General features: G+C 34.1%; 1 protein-coding gene across 3 annotated transcripts in view; it reads left to right on the forward strand.

Moving 5' to 3' along the window:
• Lrch (Leucine-rich-repeats and calponin homology domain protein) overlaps nt 1-15023 on the forward strand; it is a 113861-nt gene that overhangs the window by 77892 nt on the left and 20946 nt on the right. For all 3 annotated transcript variants that reach the window (XM_075295904.1, XM_075295902.1, XM_075295903.1), the window contains exons 2-3: nt 13674-14051; nt 14149-14285. In XM_075295904.1, the coding sequence (XP_075152019.1) occupies nt 13674-14051; nt 14149-14285 (515 nt within the window). The remainder of the gene's footprint in view (nt 1-13673; nt 14052-14148; nt 14286-15023) is intronic.

Below are 15023 nucleotides of genomic sequence, written 5' to 3' on the forward strand. Positions count from 1 at the left end.
AAAAATTAACTCGACAGATTACCAAATTAAAGAGAATACCCAGATATCCCTCTATTATTTCAAAGATATTACAGGAATGCAACAACCTTAATATACCTATAAAACTTCTTCCTATAGCATCCAATCATAAGAAATATCCTCCATGGGCTTTCAATCAAGATTGCATCGATACTTCTCTTAGCCTACTTGATAAACGTCACCACAACCCGATACAATTCCAAGTTTTACAAAAAGAAATTTGCGATAGATTGGCAACATATAATTTTTTTTTATACAGATGCATCCAAATCTTCAGACAACGTGTCCTATGGCATTGTACAAGGAGATAGCATCATAAAAGCTTCTATTCTTCCACCTTATAGTTCCATTTGTACAGGCGAACTTACAGCAGTCTTTGAGGCTATAAAATTTGTATCTAATAAAAGGGGTAAATACGCTATTTGTTCCGATTCACTCTCTACAATTAAAATGATAGCCAAAATCTCCAACAGAGACCATTATAGCTCTTATATCAGAAATGTGTTGATCCATATACACCCAAATATTGTCGTTATATGGACCCCAGGTCACTGTAATATAAGCGGAAATGAATTTGCAGACATGACTGCGAAAAATGCCCTCATATCTCCATTAGTAACCTCTGCGAACTATAACACAAGAGATATACTGAAATATATCACAAAATCGCATAAAAACTCTGACAATGCACTGGAGAAATCAAGTAACTGGTATAGAAACGTAAATCCCAGCAAACTAACAATAAATAATTATGCAAGTCCACATCTCAATGAGTTTAATAGAAAAGATCTCATAAAAATAATAAGATTGAGACTTGGTCATACATTAATCACACATGGTCATCTATTGAAAATCACTGATCTACCTTCATGCAATTGCCCACACGTCGATATCATGAACCTTCAACACATATTCTATCAATGTAATGACACTAGAGCCGCCAGGAATACATTTTTTGATGGAAAAGATCCAATATTGTTCCTTTCTAACCCATCTAACGATAATAAACGGAACAAAATTAATTTCCTTAAAAATACAAATTTGTATAGATATATTTAAATCAAATTGTATTATCTACTAGCGTAACCCGGCCCGCTTCGCTGCGCCTTCCGAAGCGTATTTGTAGGAACATTTTGCGTTAACTTAGTCAACCATATCCATCGTGTTGAAAACAATTTCGAAAACATTTGAATTCTTTCAAACAAATCGGACTACTTGCTTTTTCGTTTATAGGTACAAATACGGCGGATATGTATATGTAAAACGGTTCGTTTTACGGTTCGGGGAGAGGGTGTACCCTTTCCTCCGAATTTTTTAAATAATGTTCTGTATTCAAGTAGTTGGACAATCTTCTATATTTCTTTTGAATAAGAAGAAGAAAATAAGTGTGGTTTATCAAGGAAAGGTATCCTTCTCCTCAACTTATCTGAAAATTAATTATATTATAATAACATACAAAGAATTACTGTTTCCCATCCCATAAATCGGAAAAAGCAAAAGTAGTAAAAAATTTTACATTAACATTTGCGTTGCTACCAATTTCATGTAAATTTAAGTTCTTTACTAAAAAAGAAGTCTGGCAGAAGCCTGTGCAAAAATCATAAAATTGTGTACCGAGTTCCCATTTACGGACAACCCTCTACTTTCAATTTAAGAAAAAAAGGGAACCCTCTCCCCACCTTCGCTCCACTCCGACATGATATCGGACTATCACGTACCCTATATTCATTTCACAACTACTCAATGGTCCCTATAAATTCTATCGAAGTAAATCGACAAAGTTTATTTCAATTTTCCCCTTCCCCAACCAGATATCGAGAAATCATATATAAATTTAATCCCTCCTCCCACATTCCCTGTAAATTTCAAGTAGATCGGAGATGTTTAAATTTTGCTCTATTGTTTTAAAGGGACGTCACTTTCCCCGATACAATATCGACAAACACCGTGGTGAATAGCACCCCTTACCTTCCCTGAAAATTCTTGAAACTTTCCTTCAAGTGTGGGGCAAGGAAGGTTGCCTCTTCGTTTATAACTATCCCCCACTTCCTTTGTAAATTTCAAGAAAACTTAAGAATTTTTTTTGCAGTTTTAGAGGAGGACTTCCTCCCCGACCAACTATCGAAAAGTGATGTAGCGTATCTTTTGTAAACGTCCCAGAAAATGTCAAGCAAATTATAAGCCTAAAGGGGCGGCCTCTCTTCCGTCCAAATATCACAAAATCAGGTATCAACTATTAATAATCGTAACCTCTCCTCAGTCCTCTGTAAATTTCAAGTAACTCGGTAAAGTTAAATTGTTTCTCTGTATGTACTTAAGAGAAGCGGATGTCTCCCTATGCCCTTTTATTTTTATTAAAAAATCAGGAACCTGATATAAATTTCATAACCTCACCTATTTTTTCCGTAAAATTTCAGTCGAGGGAGTTTAGTTTTGTTTTGACTGTACTTTAAAAATAAAGTCGGTTAAAGGGGTGGTCCCCCTCCCCGACCAAAAAAATAATGTAGCGGATTTTTGTCTAGATGCCAACCCCAACATTCAATGAAAATTTCAAGCAAATCGCATAATTTTGTTCCAAGTTTCAAAAAGTAGGGCAAGGGGGAGGTCCCCCTCTCCGTCCACATATGAAATCATCAGGTACCCCATATTAATTCCATAACCGCACCGCATGTTCTCTGTAAATCTCAGATAATTTAGAGAATTTTAGTTTTTTAACTGTACTCTAAAAAAAATCGAACAAAGGGGAGGTCCCCCTCCTCCACCAAATATCGAAATATAAAGTAGCGGATCTTTGTCTAGTTGCCAACCCCAACCTTCAATGAAAATTTCAAGCAAATCGGTCAACTTTGGTCCAATTTTCAAAAAGTCCGACAAAGGGGAGGTCCCCCTCCGCGACCAGGTGTCAAAAAATGAGGTACCCTATTTTCACCACATGAACGCCCCCTACGATCTCTGAAAGTTTCAAGTAAATCGGTTCAACCGTTTCGGAGCCAACTCGGAACATACAAACAAACAATCAAACAAACAAACAAATAAACAAACATAAATTGAATTTTATATATAGATAGATTTAGCAATTTAAATAGAGTAAGAACAAAAAAAAAATAAATATATGTACATTTAACGCTATTAAAGTTAAGATCTAACACTGTTATTGTAGTTATGAGCTTAAGGCCTTTGTAGCTATAGCTCTCTTCATGTTAGCTTAAAATTTGTAATTCTAAGTTAACTAATAATAAAAAAACCGTGAAAACAAGCTGGTTTTCAGCTTGAAAACTGAACATAGTACTCAGCTTAAGGAGGAAAATGTCAATTTAAGCGAGCTGTGAATGAACTTGAAACAATCAGGTGATTCAAAAAAAAAAGCGTACAATTGAGTGGTTTCAAACATCAATCATTTTTGTAATTATTTTTTATTTGATTTAATAAATATTTGAATCAATTAACACATTAATTCAAAGCGTTATCAAAATTCAATTAACTGTTTAAGTAAAAACTTGTCGGTGATAATTTTTGTGTGAAGTAGGTGCTTTATATAATGTGTTATCACAATGAAATGATTTGTCTATAAATAAGCCTGAACTATAATATCTTCACATTAAAGAAATTTATACTTTCAATGTGGGCTATTTAATTTTGTTAATTTTAAACAATTAATCAATGGAAAGACTATTAGGTTTAAGAACTTTTCCTATCCCCGTTCCTTAATTCTTAAATTTTATCAAATATTTTGTCAATTCACAAACAACTTTTCACAAGATTATAACACGTCCCTCGTTACAGAAATATTTCCTTCTGAATTGCCCACAGTAAATGCTAAATAACAATGTGTCTTAAATACAAATTTATGTTACGTGTTCTATTAATATGTTTCCTCCTCCCTTGGATTAAAACATTGTATCCATCAGAATGTGTCGTCGATGGGACTACTCTAAAAATAGAAAATTTTATATAACATACAGATGTTATAAAAGATTAATGTTTAGGGGAAGAGAAATTTATTATAATTATTATTATTTTCTTTGATTTTCTTCGACCTTTTTATGTTATAATAATAAATTAATGATTTTTCAAACTCGAGCTTGAAATTTATTATTTTATTTTTGATAGAAAAATATCCAGTATAGATTTTATACAAAAATAAATTCTATCTTTATGAATGACTAAAAGTCTATTTCGTCCTAAAACGATAGAAATATTTACAAATATGGACATGAGTAATATAATCACAAAACCACAAATTTTCTGTGGCTTTATGTTTATACAATCATGAGACATTCCCTTAGTTAGTCTTCCTTATTGTATTCGCTCCTCTATCGCAAAAAATAAATTAAAAACAAAAACTTCATAGTATACCCTACACTACTGCAATGGAAACAAATTGTATGCGACATATTTAAAGGCAGTATGGAATCATGGTGGACCTTGAGCATCGACGCAGTATTTTTTAGTAGACTGAATTGTAGTCTGTGTAATTTTGTTATAATTGGCTATGGGGCTTTGAAATTACAAATAAAAAGAAAAAAAATCTGATTCTTTTTAACGAAGCCTTTCCGGCTGCCCTGTACTTTTGTTATCATAAAAATCCATAATAAAATTATTTATTTTTTATTTAAGATAAAGTCTATTGTTTTCCCCGTGACTAAATATATCATCTATATGATAATAATGAATAGGGAAAAAAGACGCTATTCGACGTTTGCATCCGTAGTCTTAAAAGAGATTAACAATCGCATTTATATGTTCCCCCTTACCAAATTGTTTCGGTACAAATTGTAATTGTTGGCACCGACAGTGGTGCAGAGTACAATATATTCGGTTCCGGTCTTTCCTTAGGGTATGGTCACATTACGCAGATGTTTGACCAAAATGAGTGTTAAACTATTTTACAGGAGCATTTGAGGTAACAATATTTACTTGTCTGACTGGTAACAAGTTGTGTTTTGATTTCAGTGAAATATTTGCCCAGTGTGACCGTACCGTTACTCATTGAAGTATCTAAATAAACGAGTGATGTATTATCGCGTTTGTTTTTAAATCGCTCATTGCGTTCTCGCAAATTTCATATAGAAAGATTTTTTCGCTGCACAAAGAAACAAACGTAAAGGAAATGCGGTTTCATTCAAAGTTTTTACAAGAATGATAAGCAGGAATGTCGCCATTATTAACCCTTTCACTACCGATGTCCACCTAGAAGGACATTCGAAAAAGACACCACTTAGTTTCAATTTATTTCTCGACGTTATTTTAAAGTAGACGCTTCAATCTAAATAAGCTATACATATTTTCCATATTGGTGAGCACTAAAATACATTTTTATTAACGAAAAATACGTAAATTTGAGACAATTTTTCTACTGTATGTTTCTAGTAAATGGACATTTATACAAAAACAATAGCTGATACTTTTACGGTTTCTTTTTCGTATTTTTTCTCACACTGTGAAAGATATTAGAGGCTAAATGTCGCTTATTTTCGTAAGGCCATTTAGTCATAATTCAAGAATCAAGTTTTCGGAAGAAGCTCACATAGCTCTTGAAGTAATTGAGGTAGGTTCTCGAAATAACAATTTTTGTTCCTTCTCCTCAACTTATCTGAAAATTAATTATATTATAATAACATACAAAGAATTACTGTTTCCCATCCAATAAATCGGAAAAAGCAAAAGTAGTAAAAAATTTTACCACATTAACATTTGCGTTGCTACCAATTTCATGTAAATTTAAGTTCTTTACTAAAAAAGAAGTCTGGCAGAAGCCTGTGCAAAAATCATAAAATTGTGTAGCGAGTTCCCATTTACGGACAACCCTCTACTTTCAATTTAAGAAAAAAAGGGAACCCTCTCCCCACCTTCGCTCCACTCCGACATGATATCGGACTATCACGTACCCTATATTCATTTCACCACTACTCAATGGTCCCTATAAATTCTATCGAAGTAAATCGACAAAGTTTATTTCAATTTTCCCCTTCCCCAACCAGATATCGAGAAATCATATATACATTTAATCCCTCCTCCCACATTCCCTGTAAATTTCAAGTAGATCGGAGATGTTTAAATTTTGCTCTATTGTTTTAAAGGGACGTCACTTTCCCCGATACAATATCGACAAACACCGTAGTGAATAGCACCCCTTACCTTCCCTGAAAATTCTTGAAACTTTCCTTCAAGTGTGGGGCAAGGAAGGTTGCCTCTTCAAGAGTCAAGAATCAAGTTTTCGGAAGAAGCTCACATAGCTCTTGAAGTAATTGAGGTAGGTTATCGAAATAACAATTTTTGTTCTACATGCTGTTAGTATAAGTAAAAACAGAAGAAAAATTAAAGTTTTTAATATTAGGTTTATTTCGGTAGTGAAAGGGTTAACTGGGGTTTTACCAAAGTTGGAAATTTGATATTTAACTCATTATGATCAGAACAAGGCAATCCAATCATTGACATTAGATCTATGCTAATATTGAATCCTGATCAGATCTAATCTCAGAGCAATTATATATGATTAGATCTAATCCCATTAATTAATTATTAGATATTATTAGATCTTCGCATCAAATTCGATCTCTCACTTTTTACTCGGGAATAAAAAATCTATTCTTTTTGGCGAAATGTTATTTCAGACTCACTTGGACTATTCAGTACATTGCGATAAATTAGCTTTACTTCAGTCAATAATCCAATTGATCTTAGCTTTTGGTTTTAGGGGAATTTCTATGTTAAAGGTACATCATTTTCATATTTTAAAAATTCTTTTCAAAGATTTTATGATATGATGCGCATGCAATACAAAGTACATGCTTGATTTATTTACTGATGTTTATGCTGTTATAGAAAATTTTGTTTAAAAACAAGACAGCTGCTTCGGACTTCCCCATTATCATCAGTTCCTTTTCCCGAATTGTTAGCCATTATTGATAAACATGAATGTTTGATTATCCAAATGTTACCAATAAAGGTTGAAGTCTTTCAAATGTTATGTCAGAATTGACCAAACCCAATGCGTACGTTTTGTAATTATGTACAATATAGAATAGTCGGTTTTGGATTTTGGCCAATGTTGAATGAATGACTTTTGTATTAGCTATAATCTCAAAAGTAGAAATGTTGACTCTTGCAAAGTTTTACAAAAGGTCACGATAATTTTCTTGCAAAGATTACTGTAATCGTTGCCTAGTAATGGTCAAGCGTTCGATTCATTTTACTAAATAAAAATTCTTAATAATGGTTAAATTGTGACCTGAATATTTCTGGAGATAAATTATGTCACTGTCGTCGCCCGAGAAAATTTTACTTGTGCAATATTTATAACGTTTACAATTTGATTTTAATATCCAGATACAGCCCATAACACATTGTCCTTCTTTGAAGTATAATTTTCATTATAGAGATTGTAAACTGTTCTTACCTGTAAATTCTATATTTTGTTTATTAATTGGTACTTTAACTTTATGCATTTTATATATTAACATTTTAAAATTAGTATTTTCTTGTCAAAAAGGGAAATTTAAATTTTTCTTCGTCCTAAAATATATATTGTAAAGAAATAAAGAATTTTCTCTGCAAAAATACGTCTTCACGTTATTCCACTGAAAATAACAAGTTATGGCCCCAGCAGATAACTTTGGAATACAACGATTCAATGGACAGCAGTTTGAAAACTGGAGATTTCGCGTTGAACGTCATTTGGCTGCACCTGATTGCTTGGAAGCTGTGAAAACTTCAGCCCCAATTGCTGAAGCAGTGGATAACGCTGCAAGAATTGCTGATTGGAATAGAAAGGATTTGAAAGCGCAGGATGTTATTACATCCTTTGTTCACGATGATTACTTGGAATATATTCGGCACCAATCCACAGCAAAAGGTATATGGGATTCATTGGCCGCTACATTTGCAAAGAAATCGTGTACCAATCAAACATTAATTCTAAAGGAACTGGAAAATCTTCGTCTAAATGAAGGGGGCGATATGAACTTGCACTTATTAAAATTTGACTCCCTCATTCGGCAGCTCAAAACAGCTGGAACAAAGCCAGAAAATGCGGATATCGTATCTCAACTTTTTTTAACTTTACCTGAATCTTACGATGCAGTTATAACAGCATTAGAAAATTTGCCGGAAGAAGATCTGAATTTAAATATTATCAAGTCAAGATTGCTTGCCGAAGAATTGGAGAAAAAGGGTCGTGGGAAAGAAATAATTGGCGAACAACAAGAAGTAGAACAACTGACAGCATTCGCTACAAACTTCAAGAAAAGATTCAATGGGAAGTGTCATAAACGCGGTATGTTTGGACATATGAAAAAAGATTGCAGGGTGAAAATGGTCAACATAACTGATACATCGGAAGCTGTAAGCTTTATGATAAGGAGTGTTCCTAAATCATACCAAGAAATGAGTGCTGAACAAGAAATAACTTTTGCGTTAGATTCCGGAGCCACCGATCACTTTGTAAATGATATAGCCTTGAGTCAATAAATAATTTGAATGATCCACGTTACATTATTGTTGCTAAAGCGAATGAACGGGTGGAAGTATCAAAAATTGGTAACATTATAGGAAAAAGTGATACCGGATACAATTTAAACCTACCCAATGTACTCATAGTCCAGAGTTTCGTGAAAATTTGCTATCCGTTAAGAAAATAGTTGAAGCAGGACTAGTTGTGAACTTCAATAGAACACGAGCCATCATTCAGAGAGGGGATGCAATAATTGCAACCGCAAGTGGTTGTGGAAATTTATTTGAGTAAAAAAATAACAAGTATATACGGCCGTAAGTTCGGCCAGGCCGAAGCTTATGTACCCTCCACCATGGATTGCGTAGAAACTTCTTCTAAACACTGCCATCCGCAATCGAATTACTTGGGTTGTGGTAACGCTTGCCGATGGCAAGGTATCCTAAAACCTCCTAACACCGTCTTCTAAATTGTAAGTCCATACGTGGTATATATTAAATTAAAAAAGGCCGATTAAATACGTATATAATTCAGTTTGACAAAATTTTCTATAGAAATAAAATGTTGACAAAATTTTCTATAGAAATGAAACTTTCTATATTTAGAAATAAAATTTTAACAAAATTTTTCTATACGAAATAAAATTTTGACAAAATTTTCTATAGAAATAAAATTTTCTATAGAAATAAAATTTTGATAGATAAAATTTTGATAGATAAAATTTTGGTAGATTATTTTTGGCTCGAGTGGCAACCATGATTATGAACCGATATGGACCAATTTTAGTGTGATTGGGGATCGGCTATATATAACTATAGACCGATATGACCCAATTTTGGTATGTTTGTTTGCGGCCATATACTAACACCACGTTCCACATTTCAACCGGATCGGATGAATTTTGCTCCTCCAAGAGGCTCCGGAGGTCAAATTTGGGGATCGGTTTATATGGAGGCTATAACATATATAATTATAGAGACCATATACCGACATCATGTGCCAAATTTCAGCCGGATCGGATGAAATTTGTTTTTCTTTGAGGCTCCGCAAACCAAATCTAGGGATCTGTTTATATGGGGGCTATATATAATTATGGACCGATGTGGGCCAATTTTAGCATGGTTGTTAGAGACCATATATCAACACCATGTACCAAATTTCAGCCAGATCGGATGAAATTTGCTTCTCTTTGAGGCTCCGCAAGCCAAATCTGGGGATCGGTTTATATGGGGGCTATATATAATTATAGACCGATATGGACCAATTTTTGTTGTATGGTTGTTAGAGACCATATACCAAAACCATGTACCAAGTTTCAGCCAGATCGGATGAAATATGCTTTTCTTAGAGGCTCAGCAAGCCAAATCTGAGGGTCCGTTTATTGGGGGCTATACGTAAAAGTAGACCGATATGGCCCATTTGCAACACCATCCGACCTACATCAATAACAACTACTTGTGCCAAGTTTAAGTCGATAGCTTGTTTCGTTCGGAAGTTAGCGTGATTTCAACAGACGGACGGATATGCTTAGATCGACTCAGAATTTCACCACGACCCAGAATATATATACCCAGCAAAAAAAGAGCTTCCAAAAAAGTAGTTTGGATCCCCAATCTGTGATCCGGAAGTAGTGCAAACTTGGATCATCTCCAATGAATTTTACATGGGCTTGTCATAGGACGGAAGTACTCCCTTTTTGGATCCTTTGCATTGCTTTAGAAGTTGTGCCCTGGAAGTTAATTTGAATGAAGAAATTTAAAAAGCGAAAAAAAATTTTTTTTTCAACCAATTTCACTTTTTTTTCATCCATATGTTTTATTACACAATTATTTTCCTATTATCTAATTTTTACAATTTGAAAAACTTTTTCGCTCCGACAGGGGTTGAACCTGGGTTTGCTGGCACCATAACAGAACGCCTTAGCACACTCAGCCACAAACGCCATTGAACATAAAGCGTCGAAAGGTCAATTCAAATGTTTATGATATGATCGTAATACGACACCAAGGAATAACATTTTAATTGCTTCTCAAGGCATTCTTTATTAGTATGAACGAAAAAATAAGAAACGCAGGTTCAAATCTCACCAGCGGCAATTTTTTTATCAAATATTTTTCTAAAAAAATATTGTTTTATGTCATGCATCGTTTTTATTTTTTATTTTCGGCATATGTTTTCGTATAAATATATTTTTTCCATTAAAAATCAACAAAAAAATTCTCGTAATTTGCAAAACCTTCTCAAAAGAACTTTCATGGAAGCGAAAAAGTCAATCGGCACAGGTTCAAATCCCAGCGCGGATGAAATTTATTTTTATTTTTTTTTTATTATTTTTTTATTATTTTTTTACTTTTTTTATTAATTTCTACTTTTTTTAGTTCTTTTATTAGTTTTCTATTTTTTTGTAAAATTTAATTGTACAAAATTTGCACTTAAAATAGCCTGATTGCGTTCTTTCTAATACTTGTCCACAAGGACTGCATCGGAAGTAGAAAAAAATCATTGGGGGATCCCAAGACGCGCTTTAGAAGAAATGTTTGTGCACTTGTCCAAAAGGACTGCATCGGAAGTGGAAAAAATTATTGGGGGATCCCACGATGCGCTTTAGAAGAAATGTTTGTGGACTTGTCCAAAAGGACTGCATCGGAAGTTGAAAAAACTCGATAGGGGATTCTGGGATGGGCTTTAAAAGAAATGTTTGTGGAACAACTTCCAATTTTTTTTGCTGGGTACTTTATGGGATCTTAGAGCCATATTTCGATGTGTTACAAACGGAACGACAAAGTTAATATACCCCCATCCTATGGTGGAGGGTATAAAAATTAAGAAATGCAGCAGAGCCGAATTGACAAAATCGGAGGAGTCCAAACTGTGGCATAAGTGATTAGATCACATTGGGAATAAAGGAATGAGGGACTTGAGGAATTTCAATATGCTGATTGGTTTGCCAAAAGTAAAAAAAAAAGATTTTTGTGATGTATGTATAAAAAGCAAACAAACCCGTGAACCCTTTTCTGGAGACCACATTCGAGCTTCTAAGCCTATAGAGCACATTCACTCCGACGCTTGTGGTCCTATAAATCCTGCGTCACATGATGGGTCAAAATATTGATGACTACACACTTTTCGCTGTCGTATATGTTTTAAAGAAAAAATCGGAAGTTATACAGAAGTTTAAGGAATATGAGGCAAAGGTAACGGCAAAATGTAATTAAAAAATATCAGAACTAACCATCGACCAGAAAAAAGAATATATATGTAATTATATGCTGAAATTTTGTAAGGAAATAATGCACACAATAATATACACTCCACAACAAAACGGGGTCTCGGAAAGATTCAATCGAACTGTCCTGGAAAAAAACGAGGGCGCTAATAATAGGTTCAAATCTACCGAAACATCTTTGGCCCGAGGCACTGTACACTAGTGTCCACATATTAAATAAGAGCCCGACAAAAGCTATAACAGCTGTTATAGCTTTTTTGAATCCTAGGATTCAAAACACCGGTAGAACTTTGGTACCAAGTGAAGCCTGATGTCACAAAGATGAAAGTCTTCGGGTGTAAAGCATACGGTTGGATTCCAATTCAAAACAGAACAAAACTAGATCCAAAAAGCAAAATATATGTAATGGTTGGTTATTGTACTAACGGATACAGACTCTGGGATAGAGAAAACAATAAAATAGTTCTAGTGCGAGACGTCAGATTTAATGAAAGCACATATCCATACAAAGAAAATAATATATTACTACCTAATGAAATATTTATTCAATGAGAGGGGGAGGACTCACCAGGGCTTGTAAGTGATTCACTCCTTGAACAAAACAATTTGACGTCTTCGTTTGAGAAAGAATCCGAAATTGCCTCAGAAGTAGTAACTAATCAAATCCAAGATAATGCAATTCAGTTCAGCTGAAAGGGAAGTAGATACTGAAGATGTGAATCACAATTTGGTTGAAAACGACCCATGCGATGAAAATGTGGCTGACAACAATATAACGAGCGGCAATGATTATTTGCAAATCCAACCTATACGAAGTGAACGTGAAAGAAGGCCTCCATTAAATTTCATGGAGTTAGAGTTCAAAAAAATCCAGAAGGTAATGGAATTTTAATGGATCAAGAAGCAAACATCGAAAAACTTTTAGTTCGCTTCGGAATGAAAAATTGCAATGCTTGTCTTACGTCCATGAAAAAAAAATTTGGACTTATTACCAATAGAAAAACAAGATGTCACGAATAATCCATATCAAGAATTGTTGGTCGGCTTAATGTACCTTATGGTTTGTGTACGTCCGGAAATCGCTTTTGCTGTCGGGTATCTGGGGCGTTTTCAACAAAATCCCAGTGACGATCATTAGAATGCACTTAAAAGAATTTTACACTTACTTAACATACAATGCTCGAAATCTTTGAAGTTGAATTTTAAAAGGGACACAAATTCCAAACCATTATTAGGGTATGCTGACGCATACTGTGCGTCGGATCAAAGTGATAGAAAATCAACGAGCGGTTACATATTCTTCGTTTTTGGATGCCCAGTATCATGGTGCAGCAAAAAAACAAAGCACTGTAGCTTTATCGTTTAGCGAAGCCGAATATGTTGTACTTAGTGGGGCTGTATCCAAAGGTTTGTGGATATCAGGAATTTTAGAAGATCTAGCAATTTTCCAACAGAGTGACAGTTTTACTATTTTCGAGGATAATGCTGGATGTATTGCAATGGCGAATAATTCTGAAATTTAGAGAGCTAAACATATTGACATAAAACACCACTTCCTACGTGACCACATAAACAGTGGCAAAGTGGTTCTAAAACCAGTTTCATCAAAGGATCAAATAGCAGATATATTTACCAAATCACTGGATAATGGAAACTTTATTGCAATTCGAAGCCTTCTAAAACTGTCGAATTGAGAGGGGGTATTGTTACCTATAAATTCTATATTTTGTTTATTACTTGGTACTTTAACTTTATGAAATTTATGTATTAACATTTTAAAATTAGTCTTTTCTTGTCAAAAAGGGAAATTTAAATTTTTCTTCATCCTAAAATATATATTGTAAAGAAATAAAGAATTTCTCTGCAAAAATACTTCTTCACGTCATTCCACTGAAAATAACATAAACAATAACTTATTATTATTATTATAGAGTGTATAAGATCTATATTTTAGTTTTATTTTTGTATAACTCATTGCAGATCTATCGCGTAATCGTTTTTGTGAATTACCCGAGGAGATAACATCGTTTGCATTTTTGGAAACGCTATTATTGTACCACAACACCATACGTAGTATACCGGAGTCTGTGAAACATCTGACGTCGCTAACATACTTAGATTTACGTAGCAATCAGCTGTCTTCATTGCCACGGGAGTTGTGTTTCCTGCCATTACAAGTGCTTCTCGTCTCAAATAATCGCTTGACGGCCCTGCCTGATGAATTAGGTCGTATGGATCGTCTCACCGACCTGGATGCATCATACAATCAGCTGACAACATTGCCAGCTCGTATAGGAGAGTTGCGCTCATTGCGGTCATTCTCATTGCGAAGCAATCAATTGATGTATTTACCTCGTGGTAAGTGTTCCGTTCTATTGAACCTGGATAGGAATATGAAGTGGTACTAATTGTGTCTGTATGTTATGTGCTCCCGTTTACTGCCTGTCTGTTTCAGAATTAACTTGTCTTACATTGGTTTCATTAGATGTGTCCAATAATCGCATTTCTAGTCTACCTCTTGAAATTCGCCAGATGTCAACTCTGGTTGAAATAAATTTGGAAAATAATCCTATGACTTCACCACCAGCTAGTGTAAGTATATGTGTGCCCCAAATCCAATATGGTAATCTCTTGTTATGCGAGTTTAGTGTAATGGTATTGCATTTACTATGTTTTGTCGTACAACAGTTTGTATTAATTCATGACAGAAATCCATTTCCTCCCATCTAAAATGTAACCTTAATGTATAATTACTCTTAATCGAAATGAACTAATGCAACAGTTGAATCACAATAATTTGTTCTATGTTTTTGCCATGTGTGGTTAATAAAAAAAAGATAAAATTAAATGTCTTAGAAGATTATATGACATCCTGAGATTATGAAGCCCGTTGTATGGCGAACTTTTTTTTCTCAATGAGTTTAATAATAAAGGACACCGGTAATTATTATTCTTCACTGATAGGAGCCCTTCTTTTTATAGGCGAGTCCGATGTAATCAAAAAGGTAAAACAAAATCGCCTTTAAAATTTTAGAAAAGTAGACATCGATTTTAGACATATTCAGAATTGGGAAATGTCATCTTCCCGACTTTGATTTTTGGAAAGACTAATTTTTGTCTTTTGCATTATTGAATATTCGTCTTTAGACGTACGTGTCCTTTAAACATCTCTTTGAATTATGAGAAACACAGATTTTTAAGTATGTGAAAAATCCCACATTTTCCCCGAATTTTGAAAAACCCAGACAGGATACAAAAGTCGAAATTCTACTATTCGATTAGTCGACTTATTGTCATTAAATTTCGAAAAGTCGAATTTGAAATGAAGGA

The sequence above is a fragment of the Haematobia irritans genome, chromosome 2, assembly GCF_050003625.1.
Source record: "Haematobia irritans isolate KBUSLIRL chromosome 2, ASM5000362v1, whole genome shotgun sequence".
In the NCBI taxonomy this organism is placed as follows: domain Eukaryota; kingdom Metazoa; phylum Arthropoda; class Insecta; order Diptera; family Muscidae; genus Haematobia; species Haematobia irritans.